At 33.7% G+C, this 23,113-nt stretch overlaps 1 protein-coding gene across 1 annotated transcript in view; it reads left to right on the top strand.

The window, feature by feature from the left end:
- LOC150104327 (atrial natriuretic peptide receptor 1-like) overlaps positions 1 to 23,113 on the top strand; it is a 358,232-nt gene that overhangs the window by 283,677 nt on the left and 51,442 nt on the right. Inside the window, exons 9-12 of the mRNA XM_090396458.1 lie at positions 10,429 to 10,503; positions 18,547 to 18,624; positions 21,598 to 21,705; positions 22,237 to 22,308. Of these exons, the coding sequence (XP_090252584.1) occupies positions 10,429 to 10,503; positions 18,547 to 18,624; positions 21,598 to 21,705; positions 22,237 to 22,308 (333 nt within the window). The remainder of the gene's footprint in view (positions 1 to 10,428; positions 10,504 to 18,546; positions 18,625 to 21,597; positions 21,706 to 22,236; positions 22,309 to 23,113) is intronic.

Genomic DNA, 23,113 nt, shown 5'->3' with positions numbered 1-23,113 from the left:
GACAAGGGTGGCCCTGCTGGCAGCTATGCAACCGCCAGAATAGCTCTCAACATCACTGAAGCATGCAAACCCCTCCGCCACGACAAGGCCGTGTTCCTTTGGGGATTATTATTATTATTATTATTATTATTATTATTATTATTATTATTATTGTTGTTGTTGTTGTTGTTGTTGTTATTGTTGCTATTTAAATATATGCAAAGCAAAATAATGAGTTAGCTTAATGTTAGTTAAATACGCATTGCGTTCTAATAACATGGTGATGTCGCTACTACCGTTTTCTAAAGTGGTTCTAACTCCTGTTTTTAATTGAGTGCTGAAAATTGAACAGAGAGGACCGTGGTCAACAACAAGCCAAGAATAAAAGTCGTCGCCATCTTTACAATCACATTACTGTTGCTAAAGGGAAGAAAGGTGAGTCATGAAGTTCATCAAATGCCTGAAGGATTTATCGTCCGACCGAAATCATATTACCTGTAGAAAATGCCATAGGAATCTACACTTTACATGTGCCAGCCTTTCAAATGGTAAAATACATTAAAATCAGCATTAACGCACTAACTGACAGGCAACACAATTCAATGAAACAGACATCCAAACTCCACCAAAAACTTAATTCCCTGAAAGTACAATACGAATGTTTAAATCAGCAACGATATAATGAACATCTTGTTATAAACGGTCTTCCTGCAACTGCACCTACAGAAAACCTCAGAGATGTAATTTTAAAATTAGGCCATGCAATCGACATCCCTCTACATCATAACGAAATTCAGAATTCAGATTCTGAATCGTAAATCGGATTCCCAGGAAGAGCAAAAAACAAAGCTTGCCACGACCCCACCAGTCATTGTTCGTCTTACAATCAATTCCACCAGAGACAATCTCATAAAAGCAGCAGTAAAAAACCAGTTGCCAAGGGCTGAACGCATTGCTCGACAATACACCAATCTTCCTATCCGAATATTTAGCATCATTCAACTAGAATCTGTTGCACCAAGCAAGAAAAGCAAATACAGAAAACAAATTACCGACTTTTGTGGATCAGAGATGCCAAGATATTCTTGAGGAAGTCACAAACTTGAAAGCCGATACAAATCAAAAGCTCAGAAGACATAGAAAGACTGCACATTGAAAAAAAAAAGTTTCCTAATTAGTACAAAAGGAAGACCACAGTAAACATGAATGAGAACCACCAGATAGATATAATAATGTATAATTATAATGTAATTACACCAGAATATATCGGCAATTTCACTTTAATCACACCTTTAAGATCATTCATTTGACATCTCATACATCAGCCTACTTCCAACAGAGCAATCAAATTAATAAAATATATCTAACCGGTGCCATCCTCATATAAGCTTATTAAAAAGCTTCGAGGATGCAAGCTGAGACATTACATTTCAACAGAGATCAATAGAAAGAACAAAAAACTTTTATTACATTGAAGTGTTGTAGTTACAACTCTTAAATACATTAAAAGCAAAAATTGTAAAATCATCATCATCAAGTGTATCAAGGATTTAGGCCTTAGAAGTCATCGTTGAATCGTTTAAGAGGACAGGATTTACAATAAAAAATTTTAAAATATATATACTTATTTTTATACTATAAATACTGTTAAAGAATGTAATCTTATTCAACTGCAACTATAAATTACCATCTACAGTAACTATACAAAAAAAAAGGAAATTTTGTACGAAATTCATCGTTAAAAAAGAAGAAGAAAAAAAAAGAAAAAACCAGAACTACATGTTTTGTAAAGGTATAATATATAATCATAATTTTAATAATGAAAATCATTGAATTTAAAATATATATATATATTATCTGTATACCGAACAGGATGTAAGAATATGTAACAGCTGCAGCTCAATATAAAATACAGAAACTAGCACAGAGAGAGAGAGAGAGAGAGAGAGAGAGAGAGGCGGGGGGGGGATTCTGAGAATGGCAAGGTAAAAATGTACCAATATCCAAAGCTAAGACAACGATTCTAAATATTCCTTTCTTACGACATTACATGGTCATGTTAATGTACTATAAAGAACAATACAGAGCACCACACATCATTCATTATTACAAAAAAAAAAAAATGTCAGTAGCTATGTACTGGTTATGCTCAGTCAGTAAGCTACTCTCTTCTGTGTTAAAGGCACTTCCCTTGAACCGGCGACCTATTTGCACCTATAGCTACGTTAAGAAGATCCTGTGACTGTATAGAGAAATTACAAATAGAGACACAAATATTACAAGGATTTGTTTAATATTACATATAACAATAATAAGTGACGATTATTTAACAGTAATCCTGATAACTTATCATGATTATTACTAGAATATTGTGTAAGCATGCATGAACAGTTCACATTTTTATTCCAGTTCCGGACGGAATAAAAACGCCAAAAATTAACAGATACGCGGGCTTGGTTAATTGTAATAATTTTACGGTAGAAGTCTTACAGACATTACGAGATTAGGACTAGTGTCAACTGACTAATAGAAACTACGGAGCTGCAACAAGGAAGTGCTGTGTAATTAAGCAATAACATGCACGTCTTTTTACTTTAAAAAAAAAAACACTTCCTTTCTACAGTGGTTTTTACGTTACCATTTAATTACAAGTGTCACAGTACAGTGGTTCCCCTTCAGAAAGCTGAAAACATGGATGTACGAATCACCAAAATCGGCCACGTAGTATTCAGATTACATATGTTCAAAGCTGTTAACGCAACTAATGTTTCAGTAAGACAGTAAAACAAAGAACATCGAAGTTGTTAATTATTAATGAACAACCCCGTTTCAGTCACTCAAGGAAGCAAGATAAAAGAATAAATCTTTTATCGACTGAAAGAAATTCTGTAATATGTAGAAAATACCTTAGAAATCTGTGACTATACTCTATAATATAAAGTGAACGTTTATGTGTCACGTTTTTTGTCAAGTTATTTGAAACGTTTTGAAACACAGGGGCTACCCTGAGTGTGTGGAATCTTCAAAATTCGAGTCATCAGAATTCAAGGAGAACCGGCCTACCAGTCCGGAACTCGGGGAGGATTGGGGGCCGTAGGCGTTAGGGGGGGGGCGAATCCCCCTAGCATATATATATATATAATCATGCAATGAGTTTGCAGCCTAATAAAAATTAATCCATAAATCCCTTCTTAATAATAATAATAATAATAATAATAATAATAATAATAATAATAATAATAAATAACGCTTGCTATCCACTCTTTTCATAGTTTCTGTTAAAACTAAACCCACCTAAGAAATCTCTTAAATCCAGCATATTGAAAAATACTGCTCACAAAAAACTTCAACATATCCCAAGAAAGTAGGTGTTAAATATTCCTATTCGAATATTTAACACCATTATACCGAAATCTGTTACCCGGCAAAGGAAAACAAAATAGAAAGAAAAAAAAACTGAAAGACACACAAAATTTACATCTTAAACATTTCCGAAGCTGTGAAGATATAAATTGGCTACAAGAGGTGAAAGAGAAGATTTCCTTAACACACGGAAAAGGCGGAAACATATAACTAAGATGAACATTTACCATCGCACACACTTAATAACACCAGAATACATCTATGATATTTGATTTGCTGAATGTAGGGAGACCACGCACTGATCGAATGAAGAGCATGGGGACAGATATCTATTCAGAACATCAGAAGAATTCTAAAACATTAGCTTTTACAGGCTTATCTGAAGGGTGATATTGACATGATTTTAATAGTTTATATCACTTCCACACACACAAGAGGCCACAAGGCTTATAGCAAACAGATCCCGTCTGTTTTGTGTTCAAGAGCAAAATATTGCTCTTAAAGAGTTGTAGGTCGTAGTCTTGAGGAAATACTGTACTTCGTGGAGAACCCTGTTCCGCCGAATTAAGGAAGATGAAATAAAAGATGACGGGGAGCGGCTGGTTGTGAATCGGCACTTCAACTCTGAAAGAATGAAACACCGTTCTATCTCTCGTTCTTTCTGGAGGTTAGAATATATTGACAGCACAATACTAATGATTACACTTGGCTGACGTTCTTCACCGATAGGCATTACATCGACGAGACATTTTTCATTTGATCCAAAAACTGAAAATTCGATGAATATACAACACATAAGAATTTCTGGCCGTTCTATCATTAACTGTTTCTTTTTTCAGACTCTCGTTATATATCTTTTCAAGCAGATTAGGCAGAATGTAATTTGAAATGTATTCCTTCTAACCGATCGAGTTCGCAAATGCACACGAGAAACTTATCCTACGAGATATATATACTATTTATATCAATAATGTTCTTCCAAATACAGCTTAATAAGTATAACCCGTCCTCAACCGAATCCTTTGGTTTTCAAAACTCCGTCTACTTGCATATGTAATGCAAATACAGAATAGTTCGGATTTTATGTTTCAGTCTCTATTAGAGATCTCTATTTTACATTTTGTAAAAGTTTAATGAGTGGTTTTCAAAATCTGAGGTTATTTTTTCCGGAAAATCCAAAGTGCATTTCATCTCCTGGCTAGTCATTCCGCTTTTGCCTGATAAGTATTTTCAGCTGTGTCTTTCAATAGTCGTATTGTTTGTGTATCAAGTTTTCACAGTACGGTATTAGAGGGTTCTTTCTCATGTTGCTCATGAATAACTCCTATTTAGATTTTTAATCAAGTGATAGAAAAGAGATTACAAGTTAAAATAAAATAATCAAAAATAAAATAAAACAAAAGTGCTATATTGAATTTTCTTTCATCTATTATCGAATTTAATAATAGAATCAGTTTAGAAAAATATGTTGTTCAGTAAATAATATTGGGATCATTTGCAAATGGTGAAGAAATTCATTTGCAATATGGAATAAAGGTAACTGTTCGTTATAGTAGTAGGCAATCAACTGAATAGATGGGATATTACATTGTCATTTTGCAAAATAGAAAAGCGATGTAGGTTTTGTGAGTTAACATCTTAATGTAGAAAGTTTGGTTTCACCCAAATGGTTTTAACATCCGAACTCATGCTGGACAGTTATTTGCTTTTTTTTCCTTTCTTTTAAGCTTTATAATGTGCTGATTGGCACATTGTAACTATTTCATTGTGGCTATTTCATCTAATAAATGTAAAGGTCTTGTTAATACTGCGCCTTTCTAAACCAGCGCGCTTCTCAAGTAAGCAGTATCACCATCATTCTTGTTTCGATTTCTTTCGCAACATGTTCTTTGAAGTAACAGTGTACCAACCATTTCGTATATGAAATTCACAGCTGAAATTAAAATACCAATTGCACCCTTGAATGAAACGTTTTGTGGTGCAGTGTTTGCGGAAGAATGATAGAGCGAAAACTAACAGTTTCAGAGGTAACTCTTGCCTACCTCTCCTTTGCATTAGCTCCTTTCTTCGTTGCTCTTTGAACTACTGTAATATATTTCTGCAGCCATATATCGATCCATTTCTTCTGAAGGAACCCTCCAGTTGAGATTAAAAAATATATATATGTATAAAAATTAAATTATTCTACTGTAAACTTGTTTGAATAAATCTGCACGATACTTTATCCAATTTTTTTTTAAATAAGATTCTGAGATAATTAACATTTCCTCTGCAATTCTGAATCAGTAAAGAGTTTTTGGGATTACTCCAGCCATTACATTAACTAACGTACCTGTTTCTGATTCTTAATGAATGCATTGCTTCTTAAAAATGTCTTGTAAATCGTTTCAGTGGCTTTCAAAATGGACATTTTTCCTGAGTTCAGTAATCATATAATCAAATTTTTCTTTAGGTACTCTCCTGTCGTGTTGCTGTATTTCATATTCATTCATAACAAATATGAAACACTTTTGAGACATATTTTTTTTCATCTGTTGGATAATTTGATTTCATGGTATTTAGTTTGTGTGCAGCAACTACGTTGTTCAGTCATTTCTGTTCTGATGTAAAGCGTTTCGGCTGTGAATACTCGGAATCCCATGACAAGACTACACAACTTTTTAGACTGTATCTAAAACTGTTCAATCAGTTGAAATGGTCTGCCAGACTGTTATTTAGGTCTCTTTGGACAATCACATTTTTTATCTTTTAAATACACCAGTCACAGTCGACATTTTAAATGCTATAGGATGAATTGGTTGCTGGATTGTGTTGATTCAAATCACAGCAGAAGCAAGTTCCCACACATGCAGATACTTGGATGTCACTTCACATCACCATCCTGCATAGAAAATTAGGATTTTTCCAAGATTTAGCCTCCAGAGCAAAATAAAGTTCGTCCTGAGGACCTGATTATATCTAGAACAACAGCTTCTATTTACAGGTTTTGAACAGAATCGTTAAAACAACATCAAAAAAAAAAAAACTCTCCAGACTTCTTGAACAGGAGATTCACCACAAGACTATAAATACACAACATCCCTTCCTTACATTAACGGTACAACAGATAAACTGGGCTCACTTCTGAAAACAACAAATATCAGAGCAATATACAAACCTTTGGACAAAGTGTCCACTTTCCTTAGACAGATAAAGAATTGCCAGGATTCGCAGTCTTTTCCAGGTGCGTACACTGTCGCCTGTCAATGAGAGGATCCTTGAATAGTCAGGACGAAATCAGATAATAAGACGAAAAGAACATGAAAAATATATTTGATATTGACACCCAAACTGGGCTTGGTAACATTTCTTAAAAAAGACCATTTCATCTGATAATAAAATGGCGAAGTTACTACACAGATCTAGTTTTAAATAATAAAGACTCTTCATAGAAGCTGCTCATGCGCTACAGAACCGAGAGAAATGAAACAGAAATGATGGTTTAATCTTACATAAATTCTGGAGCATCTCTCTATCCGTCAGCCAGCATTAATCACAATAAATCACCACAGAGAGGAGGCCATTGCTGCTCTCCTCATACATGTAAGTGTCCTTGCTCTAGAGTTCATTTTAATTTTCAGTCTTCGCTGATTGTGTATACCTTTGAAAATGCTTCAGTTGGTCAGGTTGTAAATATTAAGTTATTCAGTAAATTATTTATTTCATTCCTGTTTCTACGTAGTTTTATTCCAGTAACGTTAATATGAACAACAAGTGTTAGTATATAAAATCCAATTTTATATATTAGAGATATATAAAAGGGAGAAAAATCCTTTCATTTCCGTATTTTTTATCTGACTCCCACATACCAAAGATGAGAGTCAGATATTATCGGACTCGCATCTTTGGGAGACTTTCGTTCATCATCTTTTGTATTATATAGTGGAAGTTTTTTATTTTATTTTTATATATTTTAATGGTTCGTTCTTATTTATTTTTCCATAATCCAGAAACACTGATCTAGAGATTAAACACGGGCACTCCGAGTCTATAAATAAGTAGTCTCACACTTGACAACGAAATACATCTCAGATTTAAGGATATCCACAAACGTCCATAAACATGGCGGTATGCAAACCCTCTATCTGTTACGAGTACACTAAACGCATCCAAGAAGACAGGAACTAACTTCTAAATGCCTTTAAATAGAACATTTTTTAAAGCATCATAAAGGTTTCTAGCATCACCAGAGAGGATTCGAATGCAGATATTTTTAAGATGTTGCGATATTTAATACTAAAATATAAGCCCATTGGAAAGAGAAGGCAGGGTAGACCTCAAAAAAGGATATTGGGTGGATAATGAGACCTAAACAGACCAATATGGTCTATACCCGTAATTATAAGCCTTTAGTGACACAAACTTATTGATGACTAAAACGGTATACGAAGAAAACTTCTCACTGGAAATAAGTTAACTTTTAGTTATACCTGTTACATAAAAATTAACAAAACTGTAGTCATTACTTTTGTCACCTGGCTTTTTAAATGATAGGCACTGTTCAAGAATAATGGGGTGTTCGTATATTTTTTTCACCATTATTCGTGTATATAAGGAGTCTCAAATGAATTCGATGAAGTAGCAGAATACACTGTGAGCAATACCTGATGTTAGGATTCTGCTGCCTCGGGATGGGGGTGAAATAATACTAGTTATATTCTGGATTACACATTAATGTAAGACTGAAATCTCTTTGTAAATGTTCAGGAAAATAATAGCCGTTCTTGTATATTTGCTGTTTCATGGAATTTTTATGGTAATTCTACCCAATAATATTATAAACCAGTCTATCATTACTAGAGTTTGTAGGCTAAATGCTAGATAATTTACTTCAGCCCCCCACCCAATAAGCTGAGTGATGGTTTCTCTCATTTTGCGATGAAACCCATCTACTACCTAAGGTCATTCACTAACACTAATACATGTAGTTGCCTTTGAGCCCACTTCCTATTTAGTGGAGATCGAAGCGTCATCCACTCCACTCCGCTAACCAATCCTGCAGAAGTGCTCACAATACAGGAAACGAAAAATCTCTGTAGGAGGTGCAACACTTCATTTGTCTGGCATTAATTAATTAAATACATGAAATGCAAATACAGAAGTATATTAAGTATGTAACGAACAATTTCATTTGGCGTGGTTTGTGAATATAAATGGATAATGAGAGAAAGTTCACTTTCCACTGGTACTTGAATTATGAAAGGTGAGATGATTTTATTGACTTAATGAAAAGTTCATCTAGAACCTTAATAAGAAACATATGACGTAGATTTTCGTAGTTGTATTTGCTTGAGATAATCTTTAATTGCCCCTTAGTTTTAAACTCTGTAAGCTTTTCGCATTAATTTGTTCTTGAGCAAGTATTGCAGTGTAGATATTCAAAGGAACAATGTGCCTCATGAAAATTAGAATAAGTTTTCTTTTTTTTCTCGAATGCCGTAAACCACGTCGCTTTACCTCAATTTTCAAATTTAATACACGAATGTTTCATTAGTAAGTTCAAGCTTCGTCCCTTTTAATAGTGAAGGGAATTGCAGTTATAATTCTTTGGTGGTATGTAGCAATTGAACATATCAATTACTATTCGTATCACGTAATCGTGGTAATTGTGATATATATTTCAGAAACTGCGTATTACTTTCTAGCGCTGATAACGAAGGCTCATTCGTTCACCAACGTGATATGAATACATTTTGGGCTTCAGTATTGTTTAAACCGGAATAGAGCATATGTTACATATAAGAGTGCACGATATCTCATCTCGAAAAACAAACAGACCTGTTGAAGCATATGAATCTAAATTGGGATTATTTTTTTCGATCGTCAAGTGAATCCTAAAGTGGCCATTGAGAACTGCGCAATCAATGGATTTTTTTTTTTTTTTTGTAAAAAAGGTTGACACATTTTTGCGAGATCGTAGATAATGAGCCCGTTTAATTTCCCTCTATATTTTAACCTTGTTATTATATTTGTTGGACTTAATATACAAATCCACTCATATAGATTGGGATTTCTTTTCCCTTTCCAAACTACAGAATAAGTATTTAAATATCACTATTGGTACACGTGTTTATGAATATCTATTGGTCGGTTATTTTCCTTGCCGCATCATACCCTCACACTGCTTCATATAGGTGGGAGGTGGATTAAAAAATGCCTCATGTTCAATCATTTCTTCAGTAGCGCTTGTCTAACACAAAAACTCATAAACTTTAAACCGAAAAACGGATTTATCGACTAACGAATACAGAAAAACTCTAACAAAAACAGAAAAATTAGAATAAGTTTTCTTTTTTTTCTCGAATGCCGTAAACCAAGTCGCTTTACCTCAATTTTCAAATTTAATACACGAATGTTTCATTAGTAAGTTCAAGCTTCGTCCCTTTTAATAGTGAAGGGAATTGCAGTTATAATTCTTTGGTGGTATGTAGCAATTGAACATATCAATTACTATTCGTATCACGTAATCGTCGTAATTGTGATATATATTTCAGAAACTGCGTATTTATATGAGTTTTTGTGTTAGACAAGCGCTACTGAAGAAATGATTGAACATGAGGCATTTTTTAATCCACCTCCCACCTATATGAATTTATATATGAGTTTATATATATTTCCAAAACTCTTGGCTCTTCAGCTGTTCTACTTGAAGCGTTTGTAATTTAACGGAGAAAATGTGAAAATGCAGGATGCAGTATTTCTAAAACTTCTGGTGCCTAGTTGACTGAATTTTTAGTTAGTAAGTAGTATTATTATTTGTGAAAAACAACCCTATAAAATTTCATTATCTTTCTTTTGCTGGTGCTTTAGTTAATTACTTTATTAAACGAAGTTTAAGCTCCAGGGAAATATCTTTATAGAATTAACATGTCTTATCTCTATGAGTTTCAACAAACGAAAAGAAAGAGAATGCATTCATTTAATCTAGGTAGATTTAAATGCGTTCAACGGATATTGAATATTTATTTATGTGCATGTTTGAGAGAGAGAGAGAGAGAGAATGAAGATTTATGAAAAGGAAAAATATATTTATGACATTCATTTCAGAGTTCCTGTTCTCTAGAGACAGTAGCCTTGGCTGATGTATCCCGCCAAATGTTTGTACGGACTGGTTATTATAAGGTGAGTATAAACTGGTGGGTAGTTTTCATTAAATATGCTATTTTCGTCTACTGTTCCCACGTATAAGGTCTTTCGGGAATCCAGATAATTTATATATTTCTTGAAGGCAACATTTTTTTATTTTATCAAAATGCATCAATTTAGTGGGTTAATGTATCATCCTATATTAATAAAGTAAAATCCATATACTTGAATGCCATGTTCATGAAAATAATGCACAACACATTTGCCGATATAGAAGAGAAACCTATTTTATTATTTTTAACAAAAATAATTGTTTTAAATTATTGAAATGCACAGATGCAAATAGTTCATGTGATATAATTAATCATTGTAAATGGATTATCACATTATAATGATTAAAGCGCTTTGCTTTTTATCAATGCTTTCTAATATGCTAATATGCAGTATCCATACGTAAACAATAACGAATGCAAAAAATGCAAAATGTAAAACACAATATCAATCAAATATTATTGAGTATAAATGTATTACATATTAATATTATTATTTTAATAAATATTTTAATATAACATATTAAACTACATTTGTAAATATTCTAAGAGATCTCTAAATATTACCTTTATTATTAAAAAAGGCAAGAAAATAGATATATAATATAGATATTGTTTTTTACATTTATTTTGTTATAGACAAATAAACGTATTTTCGTTATACATACTAGTAAAGTATGTATATAGTTTCCGAAGTTTATAAAAATGCTTAAATTAAGTTAATAAGATTTTACATTTTTTTTAATTTTAGGGCCAATTAATTGATAAATTGAAATATTCAAAATTTTCATACAGTTAATTGCACTGGACCAATTAAGATGAGCTGATGTGCTATACACTCTAAAAACGTTCGCACATCGATAAAAATGCAATCATACAGTCAAACCGGTGAATTTTGTAACGCGGGTTGCATAAGCCACGACAGCACACCTAACCGAAATGGTCACGTGACGCCACTGATACATATATGTATATAATCAAGAGTCACGGCAATGACACAGCTCAAATATTGCAACAATGCTTGATAGTAATGAATAATATCAGTAATAGTAGTAGTATCGATATTAGTAATATTGCTAGTAATTAATTAATATTGTTTACGAGAATCATTAGAGCCAACATTTTACCTGTTTTAGTTCCAGTTCTAAATTGCTTTACTCTGAAAACATTATTGAGCCTTCATGCGACATTTTTATTCGATGTATTTAATCTGAAATAATTTTCAAAAATTAAAGCATCAATTGTAGTCAATGAAAAATTAGAAGAGAAAGAATTACTTTAAAAGATAACAACGGAAAATAATAAAAGCTCGTATTCTTTTCTTTTCTTCTTCCGTCCTCTGGAGGTTATTCGCTCAGTCGATTTAGGAAATATTTGGAATGCAGTTATTACTTGCATTTCCTGACGTTCATTGAAAGGGTTAGGGCTATTATAGGATATTATAGGGGACCGTGCTCTTCATGGACACCAGATCTATAACAGATCTTACTAAGTTCGGCTGAAGAATTCTGATCGAATTAAAATGAAGGAATTAAAATTAAAATGAAGTTCCTATCTCTTCAGGTACCCCTATATATCGTATTATTCAAACGTTTGGACTAACTTTGGACAGCTGATTCATTAAAGTCATCTTAAAGATTCAGTCTGTTTGGACTAAAATAAATAGGGTTTACTTTTCCTGTTTGGGGGGGGGGTAGAAGGTTATGCTGATAAACACCTAGAACAAAACTTATATTAAATCATTTAACATAACCACGAGAAAGAACATACGAGGATATAAGAATGATATCAAAATATAAGAACATAAGTTAACTTCATAACTCTGCTACTAGTGTGTTCTTTCTTGTGGTTTTATCAGTTGCTTTACTGTCATTGTTGTTCTAGATGTTTATCAGAAATGTCCAACTTTTCCTCCTTTATATATATATATATATATATATATATATATATAGTCTCGTTTTGCAGAATTGTGGTAGTATATATATATATATATATATATATATATATATTCATTTTTGATATAAACTGACTAAACACCCGAGAGTTATAACAGAATGAGATTTATTTGAAAAACGCAACATGTTTCGTCGAGATTGACATCATCAGGCGTCAAGAACATAGAAAGATATTAAAGGACACTGAAAATAACATTGAGGCACTCTAAAGCTATACAATTATAAAGTCATAATATTCGACTGTGAATTACAGTTATTATGAACTTGAGCTATAGTCCGTGTTAAAGTTCTATTGTTGTACACTTGTGCGTGTGTGGAACCACGCGATCTCCAGTATCTGATAGTAGAGCTGAAAGAGTGAGGCAAATTACAGCTGAGATTATTGTTCATATGAAGAGGATCCAAGGTGATTTCTTTTGACTCTACAATGCGGCGTTCTACCTCATCATGGCAAATGTGTAGGTTTGAAGTTGTTGTCCAATTTACTTCATGTTGGCGGCTTTCGTTGTTCGTGTTTATTGAAAACAGGACATGGCCTGATAGAGCAGTAGCTCTAGTTCTCTTGTAAGCAATATCTCTCTGGTGTTCCTCGAGACGTAGGAGGATAGATTTCTCCATTTGGCCATAGTAAGGTTTTCCGCACTCACATGTGACTTTGTATACACCTGGGAATTGTAGAAGGTTGTGAGATTGTTTATAGTTGTTGAAACGTGATCATATTTTTGGCAGAGTCGAGAAACACGTTTGTATGTTAAACTTCTTTAGGATTCTACTCAGCTTTTTGGATAGTGTGCTGATAATATGGCAAGGAGATATGACCTTTGGAGATATGACCATATTTTCCTAATATGGGAGCATAGTATTGAGAATCTTCACAGGTTTCTCAACCACTTAAACAACCTCCATCAGGATATAAAATTGACCATGGAGATTGAAGAAAATAGTTCCATCTGTTTCCTAGATGTTAAACTCACCAAGACGCCTGAATCAATAAAAGTCTCTATATTTAGAAAGCCAACATACACGGACAGATATTTGCATGCGTCCTCACATCACCATCCAGCTCAAAAGTTGGGTATTATATCAACTCTTGCGAATCGTGCAAGATCTGTACTGTCAGATGAAGAAGAACTAAAAAAAGAACTACAACATCTTAAATGGACCTTTAAAAACAATGGCTACTCTTTAAAAAGTATTAACAACCAATTATCCCACCGTCAACGTAGCAACGTAGAGACACAGGATGACTCCAAAGGTCATATCTCCTTGCCATATATCAGCACACTATCCAAAAAGCTGAGTAGAATCCTAAAGAGGTTTAACATACAAACGTGCTTCTCGACTCTGCTAAAAATAAGATCACGTTTCAACAACTATAGACAATCTCACAACCTTCTACAATTCCCAGGTGTATACAAAGTCACATGTGAGTGCGGAAAACCTTACTATGGCCAAACGGAGAAATCTATCCTCCTACGTCTCGAGGAACACCAGAGAGACATTGCTTACAAGAGAACTAGAGCTACTGCTCTATCAGGCCATGTCCTGTTTTCAATAAACACGAACAACGAAAGCCGCCAACATGAAGTAAATTGGACAACAACTTCAAACCTACACATTTGCCATGATGAGGTAGAACGCCGCATTATAGAGTCAAAAGAAATCACCTTGGACCCTCTTCATATGAACAATAATCTCAGCTATAATTTGACTGACTCTTTCAGCTCTACTATCAGATACTGGCGATCGCGTGGTTTCACACACGCACAAGTGTACAACAATAGAACTTTAACACGGACTATAGCTCAAGTTCATAAGAACTGTAATTCACAGTCGAATATTATAACTTTATAATTGTATAGCTTTAGAGTGTCTCAATGTTATTTTCAGTGTCTTTTAATATCTTTCTATGTTCTTAACGCCTGATGAAGTCACTCTCGACGAAACATGTTGTGTTTTTCAAATAAATCTCATTTTGTTATAACTCTCGGGTTTTTAGTCAGCTTATATTAAAAATGAACATATCCCAACCCCGAGTTTATAGTAGTAGTCACCATATATATATATATATATATATATATATATATACGAAGGTGGCCTGAAATGTTGTCGGCCTCGACCATAGATGGTAACATTACGGCAACTTTTGTTTTTCTACTTTTGTACGTCTGTCATAAGCATCCATGTGAAATTGCAAGTCATTTCAAGGAATACAGCAAAAGTGTTGCTGTATCCCTTCAAATGGATAAAAGTGAGTATCGTGCGGTTGTAAAATTCTTTGTAAAAGAAGGTTTAACACCAAAATAAATTCATTTGAAGTTCATAAAAATATATATTCGTTTTCGACAATTAAGAAATGGGCTGCCGAGTTTAAACGTGGCCGTTCTAGTCTTAAAGATGATCCATGTGAAGCTCGTCAAAAAAAGTGTAACAAAACCAGAAATCACTCATCAGCGCACGATATGGCATTGGAGGATCGGCGAGTCAAAGTACGTGGAATTGCTGAAACTATAGGCATTTCAAAATAACGTGTAGGATATATTTTGCATGAAGAATTGCAAACGATAAAGCTTTGCGCAAGATGGGTGCCGCTCTTGCTCACAGCAGATCAAAATCTCATTCGCATGAAAATCTCTGAACAGTGCTTGGAGCGTTTTAACAAGAATAAAACTGATTTTATTCATCGATTTATTACTATGGATGAGACTTGGATTCATCATTACACAGCAGAATCCAAACAGTAGTAAAAACAGTGGAGAGAAGCTGGTTGTTCAGTGCCGACGGAGACAAATTCGGTTCCATCAGCAGGAAAGGTCATGGCATCGGTGTTTTGGGATTTTTATTTATTAATTATCTTGAAAAGGGTAAACCAATAACCGGGAAATATTATTCCGGTATTTTAACCAGACTAGACGAAACAAATTCGTGAAAAAAGACCCGGTTTGCAGAAGAAATAAATCATCTTTCATCAGGGCAATGCACCTGCCTACAAACGTGTTTTGGCATTGGGAAAATTAAGTGATCTGCACTATGAATTGTCAGAACATCCACCATATTCTCCATAATTTCCTCCTTCTTACTTATCTCTTCCCAGAACTAAAACTCTTCCTCGCTGGTCAGCGATTTTTTTTTCGAATCATGAGTTAATTGCAGCTGTAGAGGGGAGGGATATTTTGCTGATCTTACTGAGAACCACTACATGGACGGGATAATGGCGCTGTAGCATCACTGGAATAAATGTGTATATATATATATGTATATATATATATATTTTTTTTTTAAATATATTTAAAACTAAAACTTATAAAGATTTAATAAGATTAATACAACTAGTTTCGGCTTATAGCCTTCATCAAGTATTCTTAAATTAAGAGAATAGTAATAAACATTGAAGTATCTAAAAACTTGAAAATACAGGTAAAATATCGCCACACATAATTGATACATAAAAAACGTTGTATTTATTCAAGTTGTTCTAACAGACGTGCCATTGTTTATTGCAAGTATGCGTGCAGACACGTGAACGCCAATATTGAATAGCTGCAGCATGGCTATCTGGGATGTTATAACTCAAATTGTTGTTTAAGTGGACAGGATTCAGAAGGATTTCCCTTGATTCTATAATTTTTCTCTCAAACTCATCATCAGAGCGAAAAATATTTTCTGATCTATCCCAGCAAACGGAGTGGCTTTGTTGATCATCATTAGGATTATTTGAAAAAAGAACATGACTGGATAACGCAGTTGCATGTGATCTTTTGTAAGAGATGTCTCTTTTATGCTCTTCTATACGTTGCTCAACAGATTTGTTAGTTTGTCCAAAATAAGGGATATTGCAATCGCACCATAATTTATATACACAGGGATATTTTAGGTTGTGATGAGGAGGCTTTGGATGACTGATTAGAGAATGGATTTTTTGAAGGGTGGTGAAGAACGTCTTGATGTTATATTTTTTAAGGACTTTTGCTAATGATGATCAACAAAGCCACTCCGTTTGCTGGGATAGATCAGAAAATATTTTTCGCTCCGATGATGAGTTTGAGAGAAAAATTATAGAATCAAGGGAAATCCTTCTGAATCCTGTCCACTTAAACAACAATTTGAGTTATAACATCCCAGATAGCCATGCTGCAGTTATTCAATATTGGCGTTCACGTGAGTCTGCACGCATACTTGCAATAAACAATGGCACGTCTGTTAGAACAACTTGAAAAAATACAACGTTTTTTATGTATCAATTATATATTTTACCTGTATTTTCAAGTTTTTAGATACTTCAATGTTTATTACTATTCTCTTCCTTTAAGAATACCCGAAGAAGGCTGTTATAAGCCGAAACTGGTTGTGTTAATCTTATTAAATCTTTATAAGTAATCTCGGTTTTTAAGTCATTAAATCTATTTTTAAAAATGTATTACAACAACCGAGTTGAAGCATATAATTACACACACATATATATATATAGAAAATATGAGTGTGTACTGAGGTTGGTTTACTCGGTTGTTAAACATATTTTTTAAAAGAATTGAATGACATAAACCGGGAATAAAGGAAAAATGTTTAATGGTATCATTAAACTAGTTTCGGCTAGTTTCGGCTTTTTACAGCCTTCTTCAGGTGTTTTCATAAAACAAAAGAAAAAACATTAAACATTGAAGATAAAAACTGTGAACAGCACAGGAAAGTCACTATACATATTTAACGTGAAAACGTTGTAGTAACGTATTCAAAGCTGTTCCTTCGTTGGCCACATTGTTGGGTGAGTGAGTGCGTATAGCTTCTCGTGAGCGCCAGTATGTGATCACAGCAGAATGACAGTCTGGGAGTTGTAGCTTAATTTATTATTTAAATGTACAATTTAAATAATAATTTAAGCTTGAAGATGTTTTTTCTAGATTCTACAATTTTTCTCTCCAATTCGTCATGGCAACGGAAAATGCTGTTAGAGATATCCGAAAGGATTCTATGACTATGGGTTTGATCATCAGAATCGGCAGAAAAAAGGATATGGCTGGATAAAGCACTGGAACGTTCTTGTATGCACGGGATAACACTCCACTTCCTAAGATCGGCTCTCTAGTGAGCCGTCCAAAGCCTAGCCATCACAACCTAAAATATCCCGGTGTATACAGGATATGGTGCGACTGCGACATTCCTTACTTTGGCCAGACGGATAAGTCTATTGAATTGCGTATGGAGGAGCACAGGAGGTACATCTCTTACAAGAAAACACGTGCCAATGCTTTATCCAGCCATATCCTTTTTTCTACCGATTCTGATGATCAAAGCCATAGTCATTCAATCCTTTGGGATAGATCTAACAACATTTTTCGTTGCCATGACGAATTGTAGAGAAAAATTGTAGAATCTAGAGAAATCATCTTCAACCCTGTACATTTAAATAATAATTTAAGCTACAACCTCCCAGACTATCATTCTGCTGTGATCACATACTGGCGCTCACGAGATGCTATACGCACGCACTCACCCAACAATGTGGCCAACAAAGGAACAGCTTTGAATACGTTACTACGTTTTCACGTTAAATATGTATAGTGACTTTCCTGTGCTGTTCACAGTTTTTATCTTCAATGTTTAATGTTTCTTTCTTTTCTTTTATGAAAACACCTGAAGAAGGCTGTAAAAAGCCGAAACTACTCGTGTGATACCATTAAACCTTTTTGCTTTACTCTCGGTTTATGTCATTCAATTCTTTTCTATATATATATATATATATATATATATATAAAAGACATATATATATCAATTAGTCAAGATATAGTTTCGTTAAAAGAATAAATAAAGTGTGCGTTCCGGAACTAAGAATTGTTCGTGTATTTATTTTCACCAAATTAGACTTGCAAATAAACATTTATTTCACATTCGTATTTACATATGTAACTGGCATTACAATTATAAGCATTATATATTGTATATATTGTCAAACAACAGTAACATGCTAATATAGAAGGACGCTAGGGAAGATTTTAATGTCTTGGTGATCTATTGAGTTGCTAATATAGTTAAAGTAGTTGTTTTTTATTATAATTTTGGTTTTCATATATTTTCAGGGAACAGTAATTGCCATTAAACCTGTAAATAAAAGTCGCATAGAAATAACAAGGCCCTTACTTATGGAATTAAAGAGGGTAAGTGATATTCACGAATCTTTCTCTCTTAACAATAATAAATTTCCACTTGCAAAATTTGGTGCTTCTTCAGCGCTCTGTACGTCTTGCAAAAGATAAGGCACTTGTCCCTGAAAACAGTCTGTTCAGGAATTCCAATAGATGTAGATATTCACTATATACTTGTTCCCTGACCTCATTATACATTACTTGACGTACGTTGTTTTGAATTTCCTGATGAAGGTCACGTTCATATACAACACCAAATGATGAAATTTTTTCAGACCTCGCTGCACATCACTAAATCTTCTCGTTTTGGTTAAAAAAGCCATAAATGAAGTCAATATCACCATATATTATTCTTCTGTTTTGCACTATTAATAGCGTGTTCTCTTTCCAACCTGCAGACTATGGGGTTCGAATCCTCCTCCACTAACAAAAATAGATTTTTACGAATATGCTTAATTGGTATATGATTTTCGTCTCGCTCAGTGTGAGGTAACCAATGTGTTTAAAAAAAAGTCTATAGTTTTGTCTCTACTGTACATTTCTGTATTATCTAGCCCTTATCCCAATACTACCGACTTACTTACGACCTTTCTCGGCTGGGATTCTCATAAAGAAAAATTCTCTTGTGAAAGCTTAGAAGGCATCTTTTCAGTTAAAGCACAAAGTTTGAATACAGTTAACACAATGCACACACACACACATCACACACACACACACACACACACATACACACACACACACACACACACACACACACACACACACACACACACACACACACACACACACACACACACACACACACACACACACACACACACACACACACACACACATATATCGTAATTAGACCAGAATGTGTGTGCTGTCATTAGATCCAGAACTCTAAAATGAGCTCATGCTTTGACTTCTTTGGAACTGAACCATGTTTTGAAAAAAAAAAAAAAGACAATTCTAGGAATCAACCCCTGATTCCTTGAGAGAGAGAGAGAGAGAGAGAGAGAGATCAATGTTGTGCGGGGTGAGAGGTCAAGAGGTTTAAGGGAAAACAAGAATCTGTTGATTACTTGGGCATTCTGAAAAAAAAAAAAGATAAAACAGAAGAATTAAAAGATATCGAATTATTCCCTAAGGATTATACCCTACACTCCAGTTGTTCAAAAAAGAAATGTCAGTAGCTTCATTCTTTTTTGTAACTCCTGGAAACACACATCACGTTAACTTTCCATACGCCCTATAGCTTCTCGTACGCCGCAACTTGTGTGTCATCAAACTTTTCAGTAGCTCTTTTCTTTCTGGAATTGGTGTAATTCACCAATAAATAAACAAGAGGATCCCTTATTTATTCTCTATTGTGGGATATATTCTGGCTATCCTATATTGTTTGCAAGGATTTTATGAACTCCAGAGGTTGAATATTAACAGACTTACTTTACTTTGGAATGAACCGAAGTGCGTCTAGTATGACAGTGATATGACAATAATTTGTTCCTCTCTCTCCGATTTTAGAAAAACCTTTACAAGCTCTAAAATAAACAGATACAATGAAAATCAGTTCTGAAATACAAGGATCAAGACACTTAGGGTTATTCAGAATTAAAACGAAGCAGCTAAAAAGTATGATGTGATCATACATCTGCCAACTGTGTATCTTACGAGCTGATCTTTCACTTTGTAGGAGGAAAGAGCCCTTCCACCTGAACTTGTTTAAAGCTTGGAAAAATTTCGCATATAATCGATGCGAAAACCTCCTTGCAATTTCTCCCATTATTACAATAATTACATTTCCTTTTCAATATAATCGGAGACTTGCCATCTAGATAAAATGATTTGTGAGAGGGTAGAAATGATCAATGCTCTTCTGATTTATTTCTGGTGGAATAAAGCAAAGATTGCATGGAATGTCTTGAATGTATGTCTGCTCCCCTTGGCCGAGTGGTTAGCATTTCCGCTTGCGAAAATTAACAAGCTGTCAATTCGAATATGCATATTCGATATGGATGTTTCTGATTGTCCTTAGGTGATAAAGAATTTCTTGTTGTGAAACATCATCCCTCTTATTAGATACTGGAAGTGGCCTGAAGAGCCATGCTGAGAGTCTAGAACATGTTTTATTGACTATGTAAAAATAAAAGAGTCCTTAGTCACTTACGGACCTCTTTGAATTTTCTATTTTTTTATCCTACTCAACAAAGACTAAAGCCTATTGTATAACAGACATAAGAAACTTGTAAGGAGACTTTTACCTATATCATTATTCTAGAAGGAACTAAAAATATGGAAGGTTAGTTTCTGTTTTGGTAAGATGTGCAGAAGAACGCGCAAGAAGCAAAAGAGGATGAAGGAATATTATAGATGTTATGGCCAATAAGTTTTTCAACATACAAGAAAAGTCCACCTGCCATTTAAGCATTTTTGAAGTCAACAGCAGATTAAATGCAGTGATGTTTGGTTGTCATGAAACACACGCTTATCATGACACGTATTCCGGTGAGGCATAGTTCATCGGAATATGCTTCGTTATAGTCAAAAGCAAAATTATGTTTCTGACTGATTACAAATTTCAAAATACCGACTTGCGACAAACCTAGTTATCTGAGACAAACATATAATGTAAACATGCATATTTTATGTCTTAACTTGACTTAAAATTCACAATTTAATATGTGTTTATATTTAGAAAAATCCAATATAAAAAAAAATCATTAATGGACTTCTCTCCGTTCATTAGGGAGCTTTATCTAAATGTAACAGGCACTGTATGTGCATATGTTCATAATAAACTACAATTTCTGAAACAAAATTGATATTTTAGCTAATATTAACGTTAACATGAAGAAATTGTTATTTTGTGAAACACTAAAATTATAACAAAAATTAAATTCGTGTTTTGAGAAGCATCTGAGCATCTCACGTGTGTTAAGTTGGTAATTCGCTTATCCCAAAGACAAATATTACTAATTATCAAAATGATTATTTTCCTAGATGAAAGATCTACAGCACGATCATGTGGTTAGATTCATTGGCCTTTGCATTGAACCACCTCCTTGCTGTTGTCTAGCGACTGAATACTGCCCTAAAGGAAGCTTGCAGGTGGGTATGTTTTTTTATCGAAATCTTTTGTTGATCCACGTATTATTATTTTTTCCCTTCTTTGATGTGTGTGTGTGTGTGTGTGTGTGTGGTCACTCGCATCACTAGACAGAGAAAAATGTATTTTCCATCTTCAGTACAGTAAGTGCTGTTCAATTGCGAAAGAAAACGATATTGTTCATCGCATCTAAATCCGAAACGAGATCGGTTCATAAAAAATGCACTTCTGGCTTTTAGTGGTTGACATAAATGTTAACATATATTATTTAATTCCTATCCCTTCAAAAGGAGAATTATTCTTTAACATTTCTTCGATTAAAGCGAAAAAAGCACTAAGAAATAGTTAGCATTCGTCATGAGTATAAAAGATATGGTTAATTTATTCGTCCTCGAGTGGTTGAGGACGAATTAATTTAAAACCTGTTTAAATGAATAGCTTTTTAATGCTGTTCATTTAAAAGTATTTTCGTGCAGTAATACATTGATACTATGATCTGTATTTATAGAAAGGTGTTTTTTTCTCTTCTTTAGGATATTCTAGAAAATGAAGAAATTAAACTGGATTGGATGTTTCGTTGTTCTCTAATGGATGACATAGTAAAGGTAATACCGAATACCAATCAAAAATTTTAATAATCTTTAACGATAATTTAAATTGTGTATCACTAATCATGCTCAATATATTCCTGTATATCTGAGTGAAATTCTATTTTTTCTTCGTTATTTTTTTAATTTTTTGAACATGTTGCTTAAATAGTACGAAAATTGATTATTACGGAAACATGCTAAAATTTATTAACACTATCAATTACTTGGTAATGTAAAGTTGCTTATTTCTATATTAATGAATTCAATAATGTTAATACCAGGATTGAGATTGCATTTCTTTTCTTTCTAGATTATTGACAACAGGTAACATGTTTGAGCGTGTTCTTTAAAATATGAGCAAAATTTTGCTGATAATTTCTCTATTAATTTATTTTATCTAGGTTGCGCTAATAAGCAATTCTCATAATTTAATTATTTGTATAAACAGTATAAATCAAGCTGAAAGATCGTCTGTTTGGTCATCGTCTTGTTAGTATTCTAAATGATGGTGCGTTGAAATTTCTTTCCTCTAATTAAAGTTGGAAGAAGTTAATATCTCTGGAACAGGATTCAGCTATCCGCAACTTACGAATAGATGCTTTTCTTTATTAGTAGCGATGTTCATTAAAAAAAAAAAAAAAGGTAATTACATTTACAAAAAAAAAAAAAAATTGTCCTAATTTACGACTTATCTGTTTTGGCCCACTCTCACGTTATTCTTATAAATTTTACTATCATTTTCTCTCCAGCTATGAACTGTTAAAAAGAATTTCCCGAAAACAGTAGAGGTAGAATGCGAAGTATGCGTATTATGTTTACG

The sequence above is a fragment of the Typopeltis vanoorti genome, chromosome 8 (assembly GCF_054136105.1).
Source record: "Typopeltis vanoorti isolate ZY-2024b chromosome 8, IOZ_Tvanoo_1.0, whole genome shotgun sequence".
NCBI classification, from domain to species: domain Eukaryota; kingdom Metazoa; phylum Arthropoda; class Arachnida; order Uropygi; family Thelyphonidae; genus Typopeltis; species Typopeltis vanoorti.
Note: the sequence above shows the minus strand (reverse complement) of the source record. Positions and strands in the feature narration are given on the sequence as shown.